General features: G+C 27.5%; 6 protein-coding genes across 6 annotated transcripts; 2 read left to right on the top strand and 4 right to left on the bottom strand.

The window, feature by feature from the left end:
• Positions 1-4997: 4997 nt before the first annotated feature.
• LOC126848886 (uncharacterized) lies at positions 4998-7703 on the bottom strand. The gene is made up of 5 exons (XM_050590173.1): positions 7590-7703; positions 7423-7512; positions 7000-7179; positions 6008-6193; positions 4998-5539 (listed from the first exon to the last, which is right to left on the bottom strand). Exons 1-5 carry the CDS (start codon positions 7632-7634, stop codon positions 5189-5191), a joined length of 852 nt encoding a protein of 283 aa, XP_050446130.1. The 5' UTR covers positions 7635-7703; the 3' UTR covers positions 4998-5188.
• Positions 7704-9195: 1492 nt separating this feature from the next.
• LOC126848897 (uncharacterized) lies at positions 9196-11379 on the bottom strand. Its single transcript, XM_050590192.1, has 4 exons — positions 11228-11379; positions 10815-11021; positions 9887-10063; positions 9196-9751 (listed from the first exon to the last, which is right to left on the bottom strand). The coding sequence occupies exons 1-4, from the start codon at positions 11288-11290 to the stop codon at positions 9407-9409; spliced, it is 792 nt and encodes a 263-aa protein (XP_050446149.1). The 5' UTR covers positions 11291-11379; the 3' UTR covers positions 9196-9406.
• Positions 11380-12456: 1077 nt separating this feature from the next.
• On the bottom strand, positions 12457-15469 carry LOC126848895 (post-GPI attachment to proteins factor 3). Its single transcript, XM_050590190.1, has 7 exons — positions 15199-15469; positions 14675-14817; positions 14030-14182; positions 13554-13678; positions 13241-13374; positions 12944-13142; positions 12457-12598 (listed from the first exon to the last, which is right to left on the bottom strand). Exons 1-7 carry the CDS (start codon positions 15332-15334, stop codon positions 12541-12543), a joined length of 948 nt encoding a protein of 315 aa, XP_050446147.1. The 5' UTR covers positions 15335-15469; the 3' UTR covers positions 12457-12540.
• A 48-nt stretch (positions 15470-15517) lies between these two features.
• Positions 15518-19284, top strand: LOC126848893 (differentially expressed in FDCP 6 homolog). The gene is made up of 9 exons (XM_050590188.1): positions 15518-15921; positions 16073-16192; positions 16422-16625; positions 16704-16819; positions 16894-17017; positions 17151-17492; positions 17575-17776; positions 17853-18008; positions 18232-19284. Exons 1-9 carry the CDS (start codon positions 15823-15825, stop codon positions 18480-18482), a joined length of 1614 nt encoding a protein of 537 aa, XP_050446145.1. The 5' UTR covers positions 15518-15822; the 3' UTR covers positions 18483-19284.
• On the top strand, positions 19284-21406 carry LOC126848894 (dynein regulatory complex subunit 2). Its single transcript, XM_050590189.1, has 6 exons — positions 19284-19453; positions 19529-19781; positions 19951-20174; positions 20248-20640; positions 20810-20944; positions 21020-21406. The coding sequence occupies exons 1-6, from the start codon at positions 19316-19318 to the stop codon at positions 21212-21214; spliced, it is 1338 nt and encodes a 445-aa protein (XP_050446146.1). The 5' UTR covers positions 19284-19315; the 3' UTR covers positions 21215-21406.
• On the bottom strand, positions 21401-24915 carry LOC126848892 (THO complex subunit 5 homolog). The gene is made up of 11 exons (XM_050590187.1): positions 24489-24915; positions 24232-24369; positions 23937-24151; positions 23766-23841; positions 23508-23693; positions 23290-23422; positions 22959-23198; positions 22682-22784; positions 22333-22540; positions 21824-22121; positions 21401-21740 (listed from the first exon to the last, which is right to left on the bottom strand). Exons 1-11 carry the CDS (start codon positions 24582-24584, stop codon positions 21424-21426), a joined length of 2010 nt encoding a protein of 669 aa, XP_050446144.1. The 5' UTR covers positions 24585-24915; the 3' UTR covers positions 21401-21423.
• Between the last annotated feature and the right edge of the window lie 319 nt (positions 24916-25234).

Here is a 25234-nt window from a genome sequence, read left to right as displayed (position 1 = left end):
AGGACGCGGTAGCCAATCAACTTACAACTTTTCCATTAGAACGAAAAATTGATTGGCTACAGCCTTTTGCCGCACGGGAAACGTTTCCGCGTCTTGTGCGCAGAAGCCATTAGACCAATATTCATAATTCTTATATTCAAGATCTTGTTCAAGTGTGATCTTGCGTCTTAAGATCCCATTCAACCAATGAACCGATCGCATAGCATTTTGAAATCATTTTGTATTTATAGCGATTTTGAAGCGGGTTTAATCGCCCTGAGAGAGATTAATGACGTCATTGCAGCGTCTCTGCCAATTAAAACCTTGAATTAATAGTAAAATATAGTGATTAATTGATCCGGATTGGATTAACTTATTTATTCGAAAACGCCATTAAGATGCGGCCATTTCATTGGTTGAATGGAATCAAGAACGGACTATATGAATACCAGAATCGATACTTAGTGTTTCACTCTTTCCACCTTCCCCGATCCCCCTCCTTTTCCCATACTTACGATAGGAGACATCATCCACGTACGCACAGCGCCGTTCCATCTTTGTTATTTACTAAAAGTTGAACAAAGGTAGAACTATGCTCGTGGGCGATGTTTTCGAACGCAGTCTTAACGAGTAATATCAATTGGACGCAATACTTATTAGCCAATTGAAAATGAGGTCTTTTGATGGTTCAATCGTGGCTGCGTTCCAAAATATTCTGCTGAAAATCTATAGTACACGTGATGTAAACTATAGATTTTTAATAATAACAGTGAATATCGGAACGCACAGGCCGCGTTGGTTTTTATCCAGAAACCGGTCGATATAAATGGTTGTGTCCAATCGCACTCTGTCCAAATGGATCTTTCTCCACTCACACTATCTTACACCTTTCTTCTTTTATATGTATATTCTCTCACATTTTCGCATTAAATATTTTCTAATATTCTATCGCAATCGTATAACTCGAATATAACAGATACCGGAAACGAAAGTTTAATTATATAATAATTTATTCTAAATTATTATATAATATAACAAATATGAAATATGTGATATATGAAATATATATGAAAATCACAATTTTTTGTATAAATAAGATATATAAATAAGATATATCCATTGGAAGGAGTAGATTTTTTCGCATTTCCAGATTTTTATTTAGAGATCTGGATATAAAATCCCATAAAAAAAACTCTTAACATTTTTATGTTCAAATCCATATTGCGAGAGATATTTTGATTTTTCGTATGACATTTTGCAAAAACTGGATTGTGAAAATTATAAAAGGAAACGTAAGAGCCGGTTGTTCCAACTTCTTCATAGATTTACCTGTCAATTACATTATGTGTACCATTAGATAAATATCAATAAATATTGTTTCATCTATTGGTAAAGTTAACCTGGATTAAATTGTAATTACCAAGAGATAATGTTACTCGCTACTTCAACCACCGAATAAAGATTTCTACTGACATTTATCTAATGGGTAACTGATATGATAATGGGTAAATCTACCAAGAAAAATTGAAACAATCGGCCCTAAATGGAGATATGCTAACAAAGATGCCTACAGAGAGCACTACCTGTACACATATACAGAGTGTCCCAGATTAATGGGGACAAAACTTGTGCAGATAGAGCGGACCAAACCGAGTCAAAAAGTCCTTTATCATTTTTTATATAACGCTTAATAAAAGAATTATTATTAAAGAAAGTCTGGCCAATCATCGCTGATCTTTAGCCGAGGGTTGGTGAGCCACGCCCCTGAGCGCTCTGTCACACGTGGCTCATCGAAGAGCGCCCGATTAACGATCGCCGATGATTGACCAGATTTTACTCAATAATAATTCTTTTATTAAGCGTTATACAAAAAAATGATAAAGAACTTTTCGACTCAGTTTGGTCCGCTCTATCTGTACACAAGTTTTGTTCCCATTAATCTAAAATACCCTGCATACATATACTCCGTCCAATGAGAGACTGACCACAGATCGGATGAAAACTCGTCTGTTTCGCGCAGGTCACCGAAGAAGGGGAGGCAAAGTACTTGCAAGGTATTTACAAATACGGTACCGAGAAGCATGCCACGCTGTCCCCACTTTGCCCGCCTATGCGCAGAATGTAGTCATTCTCTCGTTGGACAGAGTATAGTATGTCTATTATGCATTTTAGTATACAAAATATATGTATATAAATATATCTATATGTATTTTGAAATGTGATATAATATATTGAAAAATACTTTAAGTAAATTTTAAACATTATTTCATATCTGAATACAAAAATAAAATCTGATAAATATAACAAAATCTTATAAGTCTTATAAATATCAAGGTTTTCTTTCTTCTTCTTTTTAATTAAGTAAATAGTCATGTAATACCGCTAATCTACTAACGTATATGTATGTTTAATGTTTATTTGATATTTATCTTATTTTAGGTAGTAAAATTACAAAAACAGTTTCTCTATATAATCGTTTTATCGAAATAATTTAATCGCATTAGCGATACAAAATATTTGTACATGTATCAAATTGGCTAATCTAATATTTATCAAGTATTATCAAGAATCTATATTGAACAATTTTTTTAGTTATGTATGTTTGATAACATAATGACAAGTTGTATGTATTTAACAAATTATTTTCATTCTACATAAACCGCGAGAATTTCGTGAAATACTTATTCAATAAAATTTAATTTTCAGATTAAACAAGTAATTATATTTGGCATAACACTTTATTTTTTAAATTTTAAACCAGATATCACAGTGTAGACAAGTGTAGACAGTATAGACAATTTCAAGTTATACAAACATTTTTTTCCCAGAAAATTTATTGCATTTATTACATAATATTGACTTATGGCAAAGAAATTATATTTATGACATATAAGTTTTTATTAATGAAATTTCGTCATACTTTATCTTTGCTGTACCATTACTATAGTTACATAAAAATCTAATTTATGTATATTGAAGGAATGTAGAAGTGAGATTCTTATGTAAAGTAACAAACATTGCGCGTAGTTATTGCTTTTAAAGAATAACGTCCACGAAGTTCTTAATGTTTTAACACATGAATTATTTATAAACATATTGAGACATATAGATATTCCTTATATATATACATATACCCTATATACTCCAATATACGTTTGTGTATTAATGACCTTGTATGCTTATATTTCTAAAAAAAAAAATTTTTTTATTGTTAATAAAAAAATCATAAACTCTATTACTCCACTAAATCATGAATTAAACTTGTATAAAAAACATATTTCCTATTAACTATTAAATCGTAAATTAATAAATATAGAATGTCCCCAAAACAGCATATTACTATCTGCTAATGACAGATTCTTAAGATCATTTGTAAAACCAATTTTGCGAAACATATCTAAGGATATTTGTAAAAAACCGAGGTTTAAACCAAAAAAAAATTTTATAATAAAATTTTGTAATATATTTGAAATAAATAAAAATAATTGAAAAAAACAGAGGAATTATATATTTTTAAAACGTTTTAAAAATATATAATTCCTCTGTTTTTTTCAATTATTTTTATTTATTTGAAATACACCACAAGAAAAACTTTGTTTCAATATTGTTTAATAAGTTTTTTATGTCGACATTGCTTATTCCCAGTTGACTAATGATGCAGCTTCGCAATTTGAAAATGTTTAAAAGTCCTAAAAAATGTTATTCTGTTATCAGTCCGTATATATATTTATTCTATGTGAAGTAATATAATCAAAATTTAATACTTGTTAATTATTTATCATAGAGAACATAATAAAATCTGATAATGATCGAATATCTCACTAAAATATAATTATCAATAAAATCAAGATTACTCCTGATTTTTATTCTGATGACATTATGGCATAGCGGCGCAATCTTGTCTGCCATCTTAACGGCTTCGACTTCTTTCTAATCATGAATGAATAAATAATACATTAAATAAACCAATGCATTGTAATTTTTATAATTTATTAACTGTTATGTTTTCCAATAAGCAAATGTGTTACTATTGAATGTTAGTATTTTCTAAAAAATTATTTAATAAATTCATAGATTGCCTAGATAGATTTCTAGGCAATTTATTTAAACTTGTTTTTAAATTATAAAAAGCTTTTATAATAATAAAACAAAATAATTAATATTGCAAATTTATTACAATAAAACCAATTTTGTAAAACATGATTAGATATTTGCAAGCGAATCTTTTTGAAAAATACATTCTCAATATTTTTCAAATATTTTTATTTATCTCAAATATATTACAAAATTTTATTATAAAATTTTTTTTTGGTTTAAACGCTTTTTAATGTGATATGTTTAATATAATAGTGTAAAAAAATTCTTATTTGCACGCAATATGCATATATTATTCTTGATAAACGTGTTAGATTAGTATATTGCGTCACAAATCGATGAATTTCTATATCGCATTGAGCATTAAATTAACATAGTTTTTATACTTTTTTTATTTGTTTTAACTTTTTTATGATTATCTGGGATCAGGAATTCCTCGATTTTATTGTAAATATTCTCGAATTACTATCGTATTTCTTCCACATTCTATTTCGCATTTTGTATTCAAATTAACAAAAGTTTCGAAATATAGTTGCATCCATTCAAAATTGAAGAACAAAGATTGCATTAACAAATGCATTATTTGAACTTAATCTTACAAGTCCTGCTATTTATTTTAATTACTATCACTCAGGTTGATACTATAAATCGATTGATTAACATGTTGTATTAATTGTATTATTTTATATACATGTTATGTCATAATGAAAGATTGAAAGAAGAATGCTATATCTTAAAGGAATACTATAATATTATCTTTATTTTGATAAAATATTAGATTTTATCCGAAAAATATCGTAAAGATTAAGATTTATTATAATGATATCGTTTATAAATGATTTCATGAACTTATATAAAACACACACGATAAAGGACAGTCGGAATTAAGTAAGTAAAAAAACATACCAACAAGTATCTCTCGTTTTTTCAATTCTGTTTTTATTTTAATCCATATCTTTTGCAAGTCACCTTTACAGTAAAGATGGACAAGAGTATGTTAACAATGAAGGCTATTTTTTAATATAAAGGATATACGTAATTGTAGAAAAATGTTTTAAATCTAATGAATATATATGGTTTTTTTTTATTCTCTCTTTCCTTTTCTCTCAAAACTTCAAACAGAAGCAATCCGTACCATTCTGCATGTAGACCCTAAATAGTTAATCATACTTTTTTTATTTTTCAGAACATCTTGGATGCATCTGGAATTAGACAACTTGGCCTCCTTGCTTTCGAAGCCCGCCGAATTATAAAAATTCTTCAAGCTGTTGTTGGCTTTTAGAACGACATAATCAGATGCGGACGAGGCGTTTATCTCGACAAAATTCGCGTTTTCCTCAAAAGTTTTCACAGAGTCGTTAATGCTCGCTAATTCGGTAAGAATGCAGCTTTCCTTTATGCTATTATCAATATTATGGCATTTTAATGCGAGACCATTCAATTCTGTTATTAACGTGTGCCCTAACTGTAAAAGAAATTAATATTTAAATATAAATATAAATTGATTAGAGTTTAGTCTACATCAGTTTTCCGATGAAAATTCCTCTTTCGCGTATATGTGGCAAATACAGTATTAGAATAAAGTGTCTAATGTAAACAAACAAAAAAATTATACGTTTTGTTCAGTCTTATTCAATTATTTCAATTTTTTACAAAAATTTTTTCAAAATTTATGTGATATATATATATATATATATATATATATATATCACATATATTTTGAAAACATTATATATATATATATATATCACATATATTTTGAAAAATTTATATATATATATATATCAGTGGAAATTTCAATGCTATTTTTTGCCGCACTGACATGTATGCGCAAAAAAGAAAACTTTTATTGGAACATCGATTAATTATTTAGAAAAATTGTTTCAAAAAGTTGATTAATATATACATAATAATAATAATAATAAGAATTTACCGCGGTAAGATCATCGATAAACCCGAGGTTCTCCTTGATAGAGTTCTCAGCCGATTCTATACATTTTTCTGCGGCTTTATATGCTGTGTTACTGTGCTGACTTATGGCACAAAAATTGGTATCATAGCAGCGTTGTATATCCTTACTTTTCGCCTTATCCTTAGCCTTAGCAGCTCTCACTTCTCTCTAAAAGTGGATAAATCGATATAGCAATACAATAATGTTTTAATGTTTTTTTAAAATAAGCAAACGCACATTATGTATATTTATAGGTTTTATCGAATGCCATATTTTGCAATTATCAAACATGTCATGTATCGAATGCTACGAATCTTTGATTTAAAAAAAAAAAATCAGTTATTCAATAGATTTATAGAATTTTTGGTAAACTACAACTGTGTATTTTGATCATCAAAATAATTACAACATAATATAAAAAGTAATTTTTTGTTTAAAATAATATTCTTTTTAATTTTTCTCTCCTCACATATTATATGATATTATATTTATAAAACATTTTACATAAAATAATATTTTAATATATTTTATATTTATATTATTATTATATATTTGTAATATTATGAGATATAATATCATGATATTATTATATAATTATACGAATTTTGGTGCATTTATACAAGTACAATGCCAATTAATGTTAAATTCCTTTATATAAAAATTATTAAAAACTGTAGCATCAAATTATTAATAAACCCATTTTGCATAAGACATCTTTTGCCATATGTATTAACTTGTTGGAAGCCATTCGTAACTTCAGCCATAATTATATTTATAAAAAATACAATATAATATAATGAAATTAAAAATTACAATGTTTGTCTCTTATAATTTTTTTAATATTGTTATCAATATAATATCATCTTATTAACGCTTATTTTATTATTAATACAATATCAATATTTTAAAAATATCACAAAAAATATTATTTTATTTATATATAGTTTGACATTTTAATTCAAATTGTTACTTACGCGCATAAAAATATCCAATTCATTGACCAAACTTTTATAGTTGTTCATTTGGTCCCACCATCTTTTCGTGACTGTGATGACGGTCTCTTCTTCCATTTCTATACGAATATCTTCGAATTGTTGTATAATATCCTCCACTTTCCTTATTGCAGCATTCACTCTATGCTTTATACCCAAATTCTTTGATAATAGATCAGTAGCGTAGACAATGAAAAGATAAGAACGTTGTATTAATCAGTATATGATTTTGAGCAAGTAATACTTGCAATTTCTATCAATTATTGGACTCGAATGTCTGTTTAATTCTAATGAAAATAAAACGATAAAAACAAAATTTTTATTTTAATAAAGAAATAAATCTAAAATAACTTTTTTTTTAACAGACATTCTATCAATATTAAAAATGATATATTAAACACTTACTAGTGCAAAAAGTTCATTTTGATCATCTTGTTCCATGATGTAATTGGTTTTAGATATTAGATGCTGATCATTAGGCTTTGAATTAACATTCTGCGAAAAAAAGAATAACATAAAAAGTTGTATCTCTATCATAAATAATTTTATATACAAAGAAAGAAAGAACTTACAGTTGAAAATACGGCAAGAAGACATAATGATACATAAATATTCATGATTGCTCGCCGATATCACTTAGCAGTGACTCTGTTAACGCGAGAAATCGACCACTAATTATGATAAGTATAATTTTAATTGCGCCTTTTTATTCGGGGTGATAAAAAATATTTTGTCAAGCTTTGAGAAATAGTAGGGAGAGATAAAGATAAGCAATTATATTGATTAATAACTCAGATAGTCAAGTCTGCCAGATGCCGTATTGCAAATTATGCATTACATTTATTATATTGGCAGAACTCCAGCAACAGCATGATCTGCCCTCATATATTATAATGAAATTAAAAATTACAATGTTTGTCTCTTGTTATTTTTTTAATATTATTATCAATATAATATCATGTTATTAACGCTTATTTTACTATTAATATCAATATTTTAATCAATTCATTGATTGCTTGAAACAAAAATAAGAATTCAATTTTTATACAAATTTTGAAATTTACGAATTATTAATAAATTAATTATTAATTTAAATTTATATATTTAATTAATTATTTATAACTATACTAATTATTTACATAGACTGTAATTACGATCAACATGTATACGTTACATATTATATTTATAATTGGAAAATTACAAGTAACTGACGATCTATCGTAAATATTTATGTAATAATATTTATAATATTCAGTTTTTATCGCATCTATATGATTCATCTATTTAATACTTGCCTTGCAAATGTGTTTTATCTTTACCGTATTTTCATCGTCACATTGTAACAGCAGGCTATGCTCGACTTTTCGTTTCTGCTTTTATAATGGATGAGATAGATTTTATTTTTGTCGCGATGTTCTACCGTCACGATGTAACGACATATCATACTTGATTTCTGCCACATTTCTGTCATCAATATTTGATATCGCAGACTTCATTCCATATTTGCTACATCTCCACTGTCATGACGTAATAGCAAACAATACTCGATTTTTGCTCCATTTACTCTGTTATATTATATCGGCCAGCCTTCAGAAATTAAGCTTAATGAGAATGCAGCAGACCAGAATCTGTTGCAAAATCATAATTGAATTTGTTGACATACTGCTGGCATTTTGTTATGAATCTATACTAAAAACCAATATCTATACTAAACCCCAATATCTTTCTGAGAGATCAAACCAAAAGTATACAAATATGTCAAATATTTATGTAAATGTGTATTCGATAACTGAGTTTTTATCAAGAAATAATAATTTTTTATTTAATTTTATAATTATTTTTATTTGAGCGCTATGTAATATTTCTTGTTCATACAGGTATAACTTATATAACGAAATATTCATCATAACTTGTTACCAAATGTCTTTTTATTTTTTTTATATGTACTGTATATATATTGCATATTAATGAGCTACCGATAGTATTACTTGTATTAAGTAGCATGAATAAATCATAGATTATATTAATCAATAGATTAGATAATGGAATTTCATGAAAGAGCGCTTACATTAAAATTTTTATACAAAGATAAGACACAGTTCATTCTGTCTTGCGTAAAACGTATAATAAAGATTAAAAGTGATATAAATAAGGAATCATATCGACAAATAATTCTCGTTGCAATTACTTTTATTTTAATATCTTTTATACATAAAATCTCTTTCTTATACTATACTACAGAATCTTTCGGGGCACATAAATTATACTATTCTTGTTTCAGGATAGAAAGCATGCAATCATAGCAATGTTTTTCAAATTAATAGTTTTAATACATATTGCATTTCAAATTTTAAACAATGATTAGTATAATTGAAAATACAATTATCTCTTAAAAATTTCCTGGTGGCGAAGTGACTTCTGTCGAAGCGGACGTAGTTGGAGTTGTAGTTGTCTGGATTTTTTCACTGCACTGGTTAAGATTCAACTTAATCTGCTCACCCGCCGAATGTACAGATGAATAAATCTTGTGCAGGCATTTTGTGGCTTGTAGAACAACATTTTTGGACACGGACACGATAGTAATTTCAGCGGAAGTGGTCTCTCTCCTTAAATTCTTTATGTCACCATTTATTTTTGCCAAATCACTTATAATGCAACTCTGCATTTTTATTTCATCGTAATCGTGGCAGGATAAAAAGATACTGTCCAATTCTGATAACAGTTCATTTCCAGTCTATGGAGAAATTAATATAATATTTAATTAATATAAATTAAATTAATATAATTAGAATTTTGGTCAATATTATAATTATTCAATGTAATTCATTGATTGTAATTGTAATATACAATAACAATTATGAAAGCATACCAAAATAAGATTATTTATAAAGCCGAGATTGCTCTGAATCGAATTTTCAGCATTATCAATGCATTCTGAAGCATCTTCATATGCTTCATCTTCAAATTTTTTGATGCCTTCATTAGCGTCTTCGAGGCATGAGGGATTTATTTCCTTGCCTGTTTCCTTAGCAGTGTTTTCTACTTTCTAAAAATGAGTAAACAAATGTAGCGCGTAAACTAATGTATTTACGTATTTTTATATTTTATCAAATATCGATTATCAATTTCTTTTAGATAATTATTTAATAAATTTACATACTTTTTCTTATAAACTTGTACTCTCGATTCTAATTTGAGAACATCATTTAGAATAAATAATAAAATTTTACATTAGAATTACATTATAATATAAAAAACATTTTATCTTAATAAACATCGCAATATTATTTCTGAATAAGCACACATTATTTTGACGAAAAATATCAATATTTTGATAATAAATAACATGCATTCGCTATGTGGAAGACATAATCATTTAAATTTCTATACACAAATTGATTTATTACTATGCATAATTAACTTTACGATATCTTTTTTACAGATTCTTATAAAAATATTCAGGCACAAAATAATACACAAATAGACGTATTGGTAAAATACTGTTAAAATATTAACATGCAGTCCATATAATTATATTATTATTTAATATATGATTTGAGATTAAAAATTGTATTAAAAAATCGCTTTTGAGTTACATATGAATTATAGTTTTTTATACATTATCAAGAAATTTTGTTTTATCTATATAAACTTTTTTAAGAAACTTCGGTTACCAAGACGAATTGATCTAAGAATTTGTATCAATCTTTAATAATTTATTAGATTAATAAATAGAATATAAATTCATAAAAAAATTAACTCGTATTGCTCGATTGCAAATCAATTAAAATGATTACCTTGATTTCTTTAAGTAATAGATTTTTATATTCTCTAAAACTTTTCTGTTCTTCATCCCATTTTTCCGTGACTTCTGTGAAAGTATCCTCCTCAGCATTGTCACGAAGAAGATCGAGTTGACGTATGACATCATTTACGTCGTTTTTTGCATTTCTTACTCGAATCCTCAAATTTTCCAAATTGATTGATGCAGGATTAGCATTAATCTGAAATCGAAAGATAATGCAATAATAAGTATTATGAGCAAATGTATATTATTTTTCTTTTTTTATAAATTCGTAAAATTATGTTTATTATGTTATTATGTTTAATCGACAAAACTATATACAAGATTTAAAATGTTTTTTGGCATATTTTATGAAAAGAATAAAATCTAGAAATATTATATTTTAATTTTTTATAGAAAACTTACGATGTAGCCAAAAGTGTAACCAGACAGTGTAGCCAAAAAGCATAGTACTACGGCGAATCTCATGCTTGTTTATTGTATATTGATATCTGGATGCTTGATTTTCATACCAAAACTTGACTGACTGGCAAGTAATATTAATTACGTCGTTTTATATATACAATGTCTTTTAATCGAATACTAATAATGATTATTTTTTGATAACGATCATTAAGATAACGAATGCAAAATTTATCTTAATATTTATATAACAACCATATTTTATTTCTTTATCGGTCTTTATCCTACTCTATCGAGATTTATATCGATGTCATCAGCCACATTTTAGTTAACTTATTTTCATTTTAAGTTGCGATAATTTCGCACAAATATTGATGACTCATAATTTTTAGATTAAACCAATACAATTATATTTATATATATCACATAGTATCATGTTATTTCAAAGATGACTTATTTTCTATAAAGAAGTCTTTTAGTGACAGCAAATAGTTGACGAAAAAATAAAACTAATAGATAGTATACTTCCGAATGTAAGTCTTCTTTTAGCCTGATGACTAAAAATGACTTATAGATCTTTCAGTCATTCTAATTATATATATTGTAGGTCTAATATAAATGGTCTATATTAATGTTATAAAATATAACAAAATTGAATATTTCATGTAATATGCATAAGTTTATCAATATGCATATATATAGATAAGCTCTGTATTTCCCATTTATCATAAATATGATGTACATATATCGTATTTATATTATAGTTATATCCTAATATTTACGTGGACAAAAATATATGGCTTAATAAATATATGTATATGTAATTAATTTTAGAAATTTAATTTATAAAATTAAAGATTTTTTATTTAAAAGATTATTTTTTTTTTTTTTTTTGAAAATTAAAACAATTTTCACTTGTTCGAACAATTTCTGTCCAAATAAATGAAAATCTAACATTTAATTGATAAAATTAAAACTAAAATGATAGAAATATTTACGATCTTATTACTCGCTTTGCAGGTTTTATATAATTCTCATAACTAAAACTTATTGTTAAATACGATATAAATAATGCATAGCGCGTCGCCTAGCAGCAAGCAATCGAACTTTTTATTTAGCTAAAAAGACATCTTTTGATCAGCTTTTCGATTCGCCAAAAAAACATCTATAAAAAGATGATTAAAAAATATTTTTTTTAGGTTGTCTAGAAGTGATTATATATATTGTAAAAATTATATAAAAAGATATTTATTACACATATGTTTAAAATACAATAATTTTTTTGTAATAATTAAAATGTATGTAATAATTAAAATCTAAATGTGTAATTTATTATAATTTATTTTCAAGTAACGGCAATCTGAGATCATAAACCTGTAAAACAAATGAAAATATAATTATTTATACATATATACATTTTCCTTCTTTTTAATACTAAAGAACCTTCTACTTCTATTCTTGTCATTTAATATCACTTTTGCTCAGATTAATCAAAAAGCGATTAAACTATAATTAATTATAATAATTAATTTATTATTTCTACTAATTAATTTATCATTTTCAAGAGATTCAAACTTTATATATTATTACTTGATGTTATATTTGTGTAACTATTGCAAAACTAATTCATAATATTTAGATTATAGAAGTCAATGCTGTTAACGTCAATAACTATATACTATAATTAAAATTATAAACTTCTGTCAAATTTATTCTCACCTATACAATAATACTGTTAAAGGAATAGTACTAGCATGCCATAAGGAATGAGCGTCGAATATCCAAAAAATAGGAGGAAAATCTGCCAGTTCTAGCAAAGTCACAAATACAGTCAATGTATTGAACCAACCGATCAAATACACATGAGACTTGCGATTAAAATACCACCATAGCATTGTTATCGCGAAGGTCGTCAAGCCTAAAATTACAAAAATTTCATGTTCATAATTATTATTATTATAATTATTATATAATTATTTTTCTGCAAAGATATTGAAACTACAATGTAGAATTTACCTATTGTTACATTAAGCATCATATTATAACCATAATTAATTTTGCCTGACCATAAATGCAATAAATGCATACATAAAATGCTTAGATATCCGCTAGTTATTATAACAAATGCTTTATTATTCTTGTATGTTATCCTAAAATTAATCAACACATATATTAAATTTAACATTCCATTTAATATTGCAGACTAAATTTTTGTATAAGTCTAAAATATTATGTATACAATTTTAAAATTAATCTAAAAATAGTAACTGTTCCATATTTTAAGAATACATTAATTGTATGCTAAAAGAAAAAAACTATTGCATATTACCTTAAGAGCATGCAATATAATAATGTAAGTACCATACTGAATGCGCAAGAATAATCCATGGCTTCTGTAAATGGTCTGTCTCGTGAATGAAATACAGTAGACCAAAACCATCCGTTCAAGCATATCTGCAATAAAACTATAAATTAAAGCTTGAAGAATACTAATCACTAAAAATCATATATAAAATTAATATAATTATAATAATAAGTAAAAATTAGCAAATATCATGATTAAAGAAAAATAACAATAGACAATTTTATTGAAAAAATATATCACTTATAAGATATCCGAAAAGTAGAGTTATTACTTTTTATTTATGATTTTTATTATTAATTTATAATTTTTTATAAAACAGATTTAAAAATTATATTTAATTATTACATACTGTTAACTGATTATGCTTTTATTGATTGCAATTACAGAATCTAAATGTGAGAAGTCTTCACTATGTGTGGAACATTTAAATATATACTTACAATGCTGAAATATTGCCAAGCATAGAACATAGGGTTGGTTCCATTTACTTTTCTTCTAAATTTTCGATACATTACCCAATGTGCATAAAAGTTTAACATAGAAAATAAAACTGATGCAGGCTCTTGACATCCAAATAAACGAATAAATGGCCACTACAAAGAAAAAAATGATGGCATCATACTTATAAATGGAATGTTATAAATATTATAAGAGTAAAATTTAATATAATTATTTAAAAATAGAATGTTATAAATGTTACATATGTGAATAAAATTTAATATAATATTAACATTAATCTCTTGTTATATAATCAACTTTTGTATATATATATATATATATATATATATATATATATATATATATATATAATAACATCAGACTGTATAACAAATATTTTTCTATGTAATATATTTATATTTTTGTAATTTATATTGTTATATATATATTGTTATATGTATATGTATATATATATATATATATATATATATATATATATATATATATATATATGTTATATTATATTGTTATATATTTGTAATATATAATTTCATAATTTTCTGTATACTTTATAATTCTGCATATTAACATTTAGATACTATTCTTATATAATTATGTGATGTTTTACATTTTCACATTTTGCTTACTTTTCCATGAAACTGTGGTATTTTCAAACCATGAGATACAAAGGAATCAACGGTCTTCCATGTGCAAATATAACTGCAATCTTCCTTACAGGACCAGTGTAGCAAAATTAATGACAAAGATGGTTGTTCTTTAAAAATTGTTTCTGCAACATAAATGCATATAATTAAAAACTATTAAATATTTAATTATCTCTATAAACTCTCCTTTATATTATCTCTATAAACTCTTCTCTATATTACAAGATATGAGTGGGAAAATATTTTTATTAAATTCTAAAAAAATGTGTATATAATAAAGAAAAGTATATAATAAAAGCAGCACAAAAACTTTATATATTTGATATCTTTAATATAAATCTTGTAAAATATATATTTAAAAAAAAACAGAAAAAAAAATATTTTTCTAATTAATAAAAAAATTGTTAAATACTTTGAATATCAAAGTCTGATTATTATATAATATCCATATCGAGAAATAATAAATAACAATGAGAGAGAAAAAAAAGTATAAAATCAATTGTTACCATTTTTGCAATTCCTAGTGAGACACAATGCTACACATTGCTTGTATATTTGTGATTTATCACCTATTGAACCAACTGTATTTCGAAACAGGCAAACTTGAAAAATCAACAAAGCTATCCATGCTGATTTTAACATACCGTCAATATGTCGAAATCATAACCAAATTGTAATTGACAGCAATCAATGAAAACTGCTGTTCCAGCACATAGAATTTTAATGCGCATGCGTGAAATACAGCGCGGTATCTTCTCTTTCTCTTTCTTAAATAGATAATCGCGTGCGTGAAGAAAGATACAGAAGTCATAAGTCACAGATGCAAAAAGGAAACAGTTTTATAGAGGGGATGAGAGAAGCCTCCACACGAAATAACATATAATGTGCGTCATTCTTAATAATCATTTTTAGTACAAGAACGTGAGATTACGGCAAATGATAAAAATTCTATCAAGGAATAGGATTGGGAAACGCGAGAAAGGGAAAACTGAACCATTTACAGAGACAGAGAGAGAGAGTGAAAGTGATGAGATATGCGCTCACGAATATTTACGAGATGTGTTGGGGCGCGATAGGAGGATAAAGAAAAACACCTGTTGACAGACTGTCGACCGAGTTAAGCAAGCGCGATGGCCCACCTGTTCAAGAACCTCAACAACAGTATTTGGCATGCGTTTCAAGCGCTGCAGGCCGATGATATCAACACAGTCGCTAAGTCAAAGTTAAAGGTGAAATTTTAGAATTAATAGGATTATCAAAAGAGCCTATAGCTCCACATCTTGGCAATTCCCATCAGTCTTATATATTGCATAAACTTCATTTTATATATCTATGTATATATAAAATATATCCCTTTCACGATTGATAATCTATCCATAGGTGTTGACAGCCAATATTGGTACATTGATGGATTTATATGGTGTGGAGAAAGGCTTAGAGCATTATCGGAGTACACAAAACTTGACATTTGATCAGTACATGTATTATTTACAAAAAGAGGTAAGATATTCTACAAGAAAAAAAAGTCATGAGTCATCAAAAAATTATTTTTAAGAAATATAATTAAAATATAAATGTATTTATATTTTTTTTATTTTTAAATGTTTTGTCAAAAGTATTTATATATTTTTCCAAGTTGTTTGATATATTTTCTCTTCTATCTTTGATTTAGAGTATTAACTTTATCTTTATTGTATTCATCTTAATGCGAAGTTGTTAAATGCTTTAGGTATTCTCTTCTGTAACTGATGCCACATCTATACATACATTGAAAAGACTAGAGGAAGGAATAGATGAAATTTGTTGGCTGGTTTGCAGAAAGAACTATCTGGAAAGATCCCATCCAGTTTTTGAAAATCACAGTGTTTATCAGTTGTTTAGAATTTATTGTCTACTGGCTGAGACAGATTCCAATGCAACAGATTCTTATCTGGTTAGCTATTTATCTGTTTGTAAATAGAAGTATATTTCTTTATATTAGATATCTAATATATTATCTTTGTGTTATAAGGTAACAATGCATGGCGATGAAGTGGCGCGAATTGCTTCCCATCTGGCAATGTCATTGGGTCTGCAGTGGGATGCTATGGATTTTTCTGCTCTATCAGCAGCTATCAAGATGTTTAGGTAATGTTTTATCTATTTAATCAATAATAATAATACACAGAATGCAATTTTTTTATGAAAAATATTTTGGGAAGGTTTTCCACATTCCTAGCAGTTCTCGAATCTAAGTACAGTGGTGGCAATACCTTGGACACTGTGGCATTAACAGAAGCCATTGATGATCTTTATCAGATTTATGTGGAGAATGTAGTGAAAAAGGTAAATCAAAATATTGATTAAAATTTCAAATAAAAAATATAAACTATAAGAAAATTATGATAATTTTTTTGTTATATATATATATATATATACAGATTAAATTTTAATTCTTTTTATCAATTTTGTTGCACAGGGTTATTTGATGAAAAAAGGTTTTTTATTGCCAACACTACGATATTTCTGGTTTGTATTGCGTCCTGGCGAATTGACATATTATAAAGATCCACACCAAAAAGAACCATCTGGATTAATATTGTTGAATGCTAACTGTTGGGCTGATTCTCTGCCAAATAATGGGAAACTTGATCGAAGATTTGTTCTTAGCACACCTGAACACAGATGTATAGAATTAGTGGCAGAGGATCACAAAGGTAGGCTGCAATGGCTTGCAGCATTGCAAACGGCCATTCAGCATTCAGGCGAGAAGATCGGCTATCAGAGGAGTTTGGCCAATCAAAGAAGATCTTCGCGACAGGTAAAATTTGCAGAAAAATAAATAAAAAACATTAATAGTTTTAGTAACAATTTATTTCTAATTGCTTTGTTGTTACTATTAGGCTACTAAACAAGAAAAAGAAGAGACCAAACTGGAACTTCAACATGAGAGGCAAGCTAGGATTGCTGCTGAAATACAAGCTCGGAAATTAGAAGCTCTATCAAAAGAGGAAGGTGCTAAAGTACAACAACTGGAAGATGTTAAACAGAAACTAGAGCTATTGCTACAAGAAGAAAAACAAGCTCTACGCGACGAGGAAATAGGTAAGAATACTGTGTAATTTATATCAATATTTTTTGTAGAATTGTATAATTTAAATATATATATTATATATTATAGTACGAAATTTGCAAGCAAGAGTATTACGTGAAGAATGGGAGAAAAGGGAGCAATTGGAAAAACTGCAGCAGGAGCAGCAAGAATTGTTAGAGATGGAGAAGATGAAAAGATTAGAATTTGAACGAATGCAACAGAAAAACGAGCAGCAGTTGCATGGTATAAGATCTATAAAAAATAAAATATTTAATCTATACATAATATAATTAAACATTATTTTTAATATTTTTTTATTACTTCTTGTTAATATATAATTTATTGAAGCTTTTATGTGTATAAAAGCTTCACCCATTATAATTGACTTAAATTTTCTAAAATGCAAAAGATGGTCTCTTAGTTTTTAATGTATTTTATTTTACATCTTTAATTTTATTATTTTTAGAAGCCGAATTACGACTTCAACAACTGGAAATGGAAAGAGAGCATCTGGATACTGAATTGCGCGTCGCACGTGAAAAAGTGAAACATGCCGAAGAGGCTCAATTTCTACTGGAAACGCAAATCGTGACGCGTCCTCTAAAAGAAAGCGAAAAGATTAGACGTACTCAAAGTTTCATACCGACGACGAAAGAGCGACCACTTTCCATGGAAAATATTGACACTAGAGCTATGACATTGCAAAAAAATATTTGATGCAAATATTTGATTTCATCATTGAGATTTACAGAAATCAATGCATTTATTAACCAAGTTGCATTTAAGTCTTCCACCAAATAGAATAATACAAAGAACTTATAGAAACTATTATATACATTCACTATAATATAGTTGCAGGGCAATTATATTATATTTTCATAAAGAATGCGAGCTTCGATCAATGCAAATTTGATAGTTTTTTTACTCTCAATGTCTTGATTTATTTACAATTTTAATAAAAAAGTATTTAATATTGCAAATACAATTATTGTATATGCACATGTTCTTTCTTCAATGAAATTATTGTCTCAAAAAAATAATATGACATTTATATTTTATAAACGTTTATAAAAAAAAGTACTATTAATATCTTATTTGCATAACATATTTTTGCTTGATGTATAAATAAATATATATATTATGTTTCAATCGCGTTATTCTAGAGTACAGAGATATAATATATTTAATATATAAATTTTCATCTTATTGAAACATATAGAAAGTCTTTAATACTATGCATATGTATATATGGAAATATTTTTATAAAATTTTATAAAAGCAACTAAAATTTTTTATTAGAAATTTTATATTATATTCCAGTCAAAATGAAAGAGTTTGGTCAAATAAAATTTTTATAATATATTATACGTCACATAATATATTGTATTAATTAGAACTCGATCAACACATTATTGATCAAACATGTGTTTATCTAGTTGACTGTAACAGAGGTCTTACTATCTTTATTCTTACGGAAAATTTGTATCTTGTTAAGAATAAACTATTTGAATATCTATTATTTAAGAGTGTAAACATTAATTCGTTGTAAAATGCCGAAAAAAAAGGGAAAAGGAAGCAAATTAGCTCGCATGAGCGACGAGGAACGCGCTCGCTACTTGCAGCATCGATCTGAATTAGAATTAGAAAGCAAACGACGTAAGCAACAATTGATTGCGGCGTTTACTAAGGTATATTAAATACGCAATTGAAATAAATAATGCGATAATATGTGATTTTATAATAAATCATTTTATGAAATGTAGAATAAGTTGAAACGTGAGGAAGCGTTCTCGCGATTAAATACTGCAAAAATTAATGAACAATGGCGATTCATTCTACGCCGAATAAAATGTAAGGAACTTCATGAAAATGTAGAGTATCTTTGGAAAAATTTCGATCGTATGATGAAGACAAAAGATCTCATGATATGGCATTTATATAACGAACTAGAGACAACTGATATGGATCACAGAAGATTACAAGAAGCTCATATTGAAATTATGGATCTAATAATTGGTAATTCACATTATATAAGTTATATATATAAAGTATAAGAACATGCAATTAAATATTTTTATTTTAAATGAAATAATTTAAATAACATCCTAATTTTAAAATTAATTTATATTTGGATATGCGTGCATATATAAAAAAAGATATTGCTAATTATTGATATTACACATAGGAACATATAAACAGAAATGTATGCATTTACATGAATCTTTCACACATGAACGCAATCATATTGTTACTAATGAGATGAACAAATTAAATAAAATACGAAGGGATTTAAAACAGCTCTGCGATCAACTGCAGAATATAATTTTTGGGCAGAATAAAGAAATAGAAAACAAATTGATGCAAACAAAAATCCAAAATGCTATTAACATACACAGCATTGTATATTTGGTACAGATATTTTATCATTGTATATTTTGCTCTATGATAGATGTTAAAATATAATAATGCAAACATATTTTAGAAGGAAGATTCTTTGTCACAATTGATGCAATACGCTTCTAATGAAGTTGAGAAATTATGGCGACAACTTAACGAAATGATAACCGATTACGAGAACAATACAGAAGATAAAAGAAAGCAGTACGAATATTTGAAAGAACAGGACGATGCTCATCATGCAAATGTGGCACAATATCCAAAGCTGCAGATACAGTTGCAAAACACAATTAAGAATTTGAAACAGGATATGTACGCGTTATCACAGAAACGGGAACATAGTATAAAAGAATATAAGGATCAAATTGTGCAAATGAGAAAGAGAATTGAAAGCTTGAGACAAACATTTTCTATTACTCAAATGTTGGATGCAACTCAGCTGAAAAAATTGACTATTATTAGTACCAGCGTTATAAAAGTATTAAACTTTGATTAAAGTTACATTTAAATTAACTACTTCTAATTAAATGAAAAAAAAAATTGCGTGTATGATGATATATATATATATATATATATATATATATATATATATGCATGTATATTTAATAAATATTAAAGTTTGGATCATATGATTGTTTAATTTGTAGGAATTGAAAAGAATTTCAGAGAAGGGCTCGATATTGATTTCGTTGTTGAAAATGTGTTCGAGTTTGGAGCCGTGTTTACTGATTCAGAAATACAATTTACGCGATACAGGATCTAGAACAGCTTTCACGAACGACGTGGGTTATTGCATACACATAAAAGAAAAGCATATATTCAATTGAAATAAAATTAAATAATACGATTATTTGCAGATGTCAGAGCCGTTCGATAAATTGGAAAATTTTTGGAAACAGTTTAATTATATTAAAGCTGATAACATCTTTATGAAAAAGGAATGCGATATGTTATCTTTCGAGAATAAACAGTTGAGAAACACTTTACGCACATATCTTTTGACCGTTTCTAAGACTTCAATTGCACGGCCGCTTACGTCTATTTCTATATAAGAATACATTTATTTGTAATAAAGGGATCAACATTTTTTATTTAAAAAGATATGATAATATCATATTTTGAAAATATTAATCAATGTTAAAATTAAGTTTTTGATAAATTTAAGAATTAATATAACTTAAAGAAATAAAACATTTTATGTAAGTACTTGGGAATTAATAAATAAAAGAATATATACATATATACAAATAATTTAATTTATTCAACGGTGAATAAATATTCCTCCTCCAAGTGACAAATACTTGTATGGTCGAGCGCGAGTTCGCCCTTTCACAGGATGGAAAAATATTTTTTCCTTTGGCGCCATACTCTCAGTTTCTAAATAAATATCAAAACATGCCCTCAGCCGTTGTATCTGTGCTGTCAATGTCGGGGATTTTGTCCACATCACGTTGACTTCCCTTTCCATGTCTCTGATGATATCGGCGGATGCCGGTACCATTGGGCTGATGCTTATACTAAATACTGGTGCTATTTTTGGATAATCCGGTTTAATAGCGATTCTCGCCACAAGTTCACCTAAAAATTATTTTAATCTAAATGTCTGGAATGTAACTTATATTTGTATAAAAAAAATATGATAATAATAATAATAATCGTACTACTGCCACGACGAAGTACAGCTTCGTAGAAGATATCTACGGACGATACTAATCCCTGTTGGCAGAATGCTGGCGAAGTAATATAATTCGAGTAATTTTTCCAGGTCATAGTCGTGAATCGGTGTAATGAGGTTGAGATCTTTTGCGGCACTGGATCTGTCGTGCTGATGAAGATTGACAGATTACCAGATTCCAGTTGTCGTATCTCCGAACATAGATCTAACCGCGCTTTCACACGCCGCTTAATTTCTTTCAACACACTTTCGACACAATCTTGTGCCAATTCTTGACTTGTAAGCTACAAATAAAGTTAAAATAAAGTTAAATCTTAATTAAATATGCTAATTTAATCATATCAATAAACCAATAATACTTTGAATTTTTATAATTTCTTACTATACACAAGCAAAGAAACTGTTTTTCTTTTAACAAATGTGAAAAGCGAAAGATATTAATTTTACTTTAAATTAATTATTTTTAACATTTTAATTATATATAAGTGTATGTACCTTTTGTTGTTGTTCATTCATATCAGATGAAACAAACTGCAAACCAGCCATTCTTTGTGCCCATCTGTAAGGAATGCCTAATCCCAAAGATGAGAAAGAACCCAAATTATGCCGTGACAACTGATACTGATTGGCAGGATTCGGACTCTCCAATCCTGAATCTCGCGGATATAGTTCGCGAAGAATCGATTCTGATACCAGCATGTCTCTATTAATTGAACACAATTTGAAAAAATTATCTCAAATAATACAAAAAAAGTATACTTTCTCATAACTATATATTGAAAATTTAAATATTACAAAAAAAATTTAAGTAATTTTTAAATAATTTTTAAGTAATTTTACATACCCAGCACTAATACCTCCTAAGTCTTCCGTTTCGAGTTTTGACTCCACTGTAATGACTTTTAAATAGATCATGTAATAAAAGCAAAGAGTCAGTTTCGTCTCATCTGAAAAGTTAATTTTACAAAAATGAGATTTAAATCAAGATTTTTAGAAAGATTTCAAATTTAGTTTAATTTTGTTTTTGATATTAGAATATGAGCCCACATGTTAAAATAAAATTAAAATTTGATTGTAACTTTCAAGCCAATTTTCATGAATCATAGATGTTCAAAACTTACTTTTTAATGTAATAATGATTTTTACATGTAATGGGTGTCGTTGCAAAAGTTTTAACCGCTTTTCTTCCTGCCTAGTTTCTCGAGATACTCTATGATGTCTCTTTTTATGCACAGGCATTTCCTCTACAATATTTTCCGATTGATTTTCAGGATCTGAATCAGATTCTTGCAAACCATCCTGATTGTTTGCACGTTTTGCTTCATCTTCATCACCTTCCACTTTGACCACCAATGTACTATCTACAAGATATTTTAAGAAACAATAAAATTAAAATTTTAAGTCAATGGCAACAAAGTCCTATTTTAATTATATCTAATATATTAATTATACCATAAGCATCTCTATAGGCAGATGCCTTTGCATATAATACATAAAGTGCTGAGGCAAGTAACAAAGCTTTTTGATGCTCTTGGCGAATTTTATCTAATGGCAATCCAAGACTCTCTTGCAATGGTTTGCTCGCCTAAAAACATAAAAAATAAAATTCATTTATTTAAATATTTAAAAAGAACATTTTATGTAAATAGTTTACGCTAATAAATTCATACCTCCAATATAGAATGCAGTTGTGGTGCAAGATTATCCAAGCGAGTTTGTTTTGTTTCAATGCTAGATGCTACCGCCTTTTTGCTTTCTGTCAGTTCATCACACAATGCCGCCAACTGTTTTCTTTGCGTCAATTCCCATTCCAAACGAGCCAATCTCAATTGATGAGGATTATTTTTTGTTATTTCCTAAAATACATTTGTCATATGTATCACAGAAAAAAGTTTAAATTTATTGTAGTTATATGAAAATTTATGTACAGGTCGTGAAATGCTTTCTGGAGCTTCTTTATAAAATTCCTCTTCTGAAACAAGTTCTATTAATTCGTCCTTGGATCTACATTGAAAGAAAGGAAAAAAGTTATTTTACTTTATTTAAAGATAATAAAAGAATAAAGATTTTCCTCGCTACATAAAAACAAAAAGATTTACTTAAATTGAAGGCACTTGACAACTTCTTTCTTCAAATGCATCACTTCATACAACAGATTTTGTAAATGCAAATGTCTACTGTCCACACTGCTTTTTGCAGCTACAAGAGAATCACGTGCACATTTAGTACGAAATTTTTCCATGCGATTTAGCTTTTTCAATTCTACAAATGCCAGACATGTTTGAATTTGCAATTCACGAATCTCATCTTTCACCTGAAACACATTTGTTCTTTATTAAATTTACAGAAAGCTCAATAATAAGTAATGGCTATTTTGTAGGCATTGTTACAAACATTTGAATCTCCACTGGATTTCAATTTAACTATCTTAGCCATTGCTGCTCGAATATTATCGCAGGTCGCCAAGAAACATTCGGAATCGTCTTCGGGCAATCTTTCATTAGCTTCCTTTTCCTCATAATTTATTATTATCTAAGATAAAGATTTATACATATATGTTACATATATACATAGAAGCAAAAACAACATATATTGTTACTAATTTTTTAATTCTTTATTATAATTAACGACTAATTATAATTTTTATATACCTTGTACATGTCTCCGTCTTTCATTGACGTTCCACCGCTTGCATTCACAGATTTCCTTCTTTTTTTCGTACCATCCGACTCATTTTCCTTACCCATTTTTTATTAATTATATATATATATATATACACACAAAGCAGAGATTCTTCAATATATGTACTGTCACTTATAACTAATAAAAATGTTCCGGTTTAGAGATAATAAAGAAACGTTTTGAACGAAATTGATGAGGTTAGAAAAACACGAAAAATCTTAACAATATAGTGATGCGTACAAAATCCTATCATGGAATGATTGAGGGGTGCATTCCGTTTCTCGCATGATGCGCATACCAACACATAAGATCGTTCCGTTTCGATACATGCACAGTTCATGCGCGCATGAGAATGATCTCCCACCACAATGCCACGCCATGACACCATAGCGTATGAGAGTGCATGAACTGTCTCCATCTCCCGAGATGGCGTGGTCCATGCGCGAGAGTTATTTAGGCGGGAAAGAGACTTACTACAAATTATAAGAATTTGTTATTCCAAAATTTGTAACAAATGACCTTGAAAAAGCTACAAATTTATGTTAATAATGAAATGTGGATATTCAACGTGTCTGATACTGAAGAGATTTCGTCATTATTATCTTATCCATCAATATCAACTTGGTTGCAAATAATAACGGATGATATCACATCAACCGATATCTCGGAGTGGATTGTATATCTTGAAACAAAGTGAAAATTAGAATAATGAACA

This window comes from Cataglyphis hispanica, chromosome 4 (assembly GCF_021464435.1).
Source record: "Cataglyphis hispanica isolate Lineage 1 chromosome 4, ULB_Chis1_1.0, whole genome shotgun sequence".
Taxonomy (NCBI): Eukaryota; Metazoa; Arthropoda; class Insecta; order Hymenoptera; family Formicidae; genus Cataglyphis; species Cataglyphis hispanica.
This window is presented reverse-complemented; position numbering and strand designations above follow the sequence as displayed.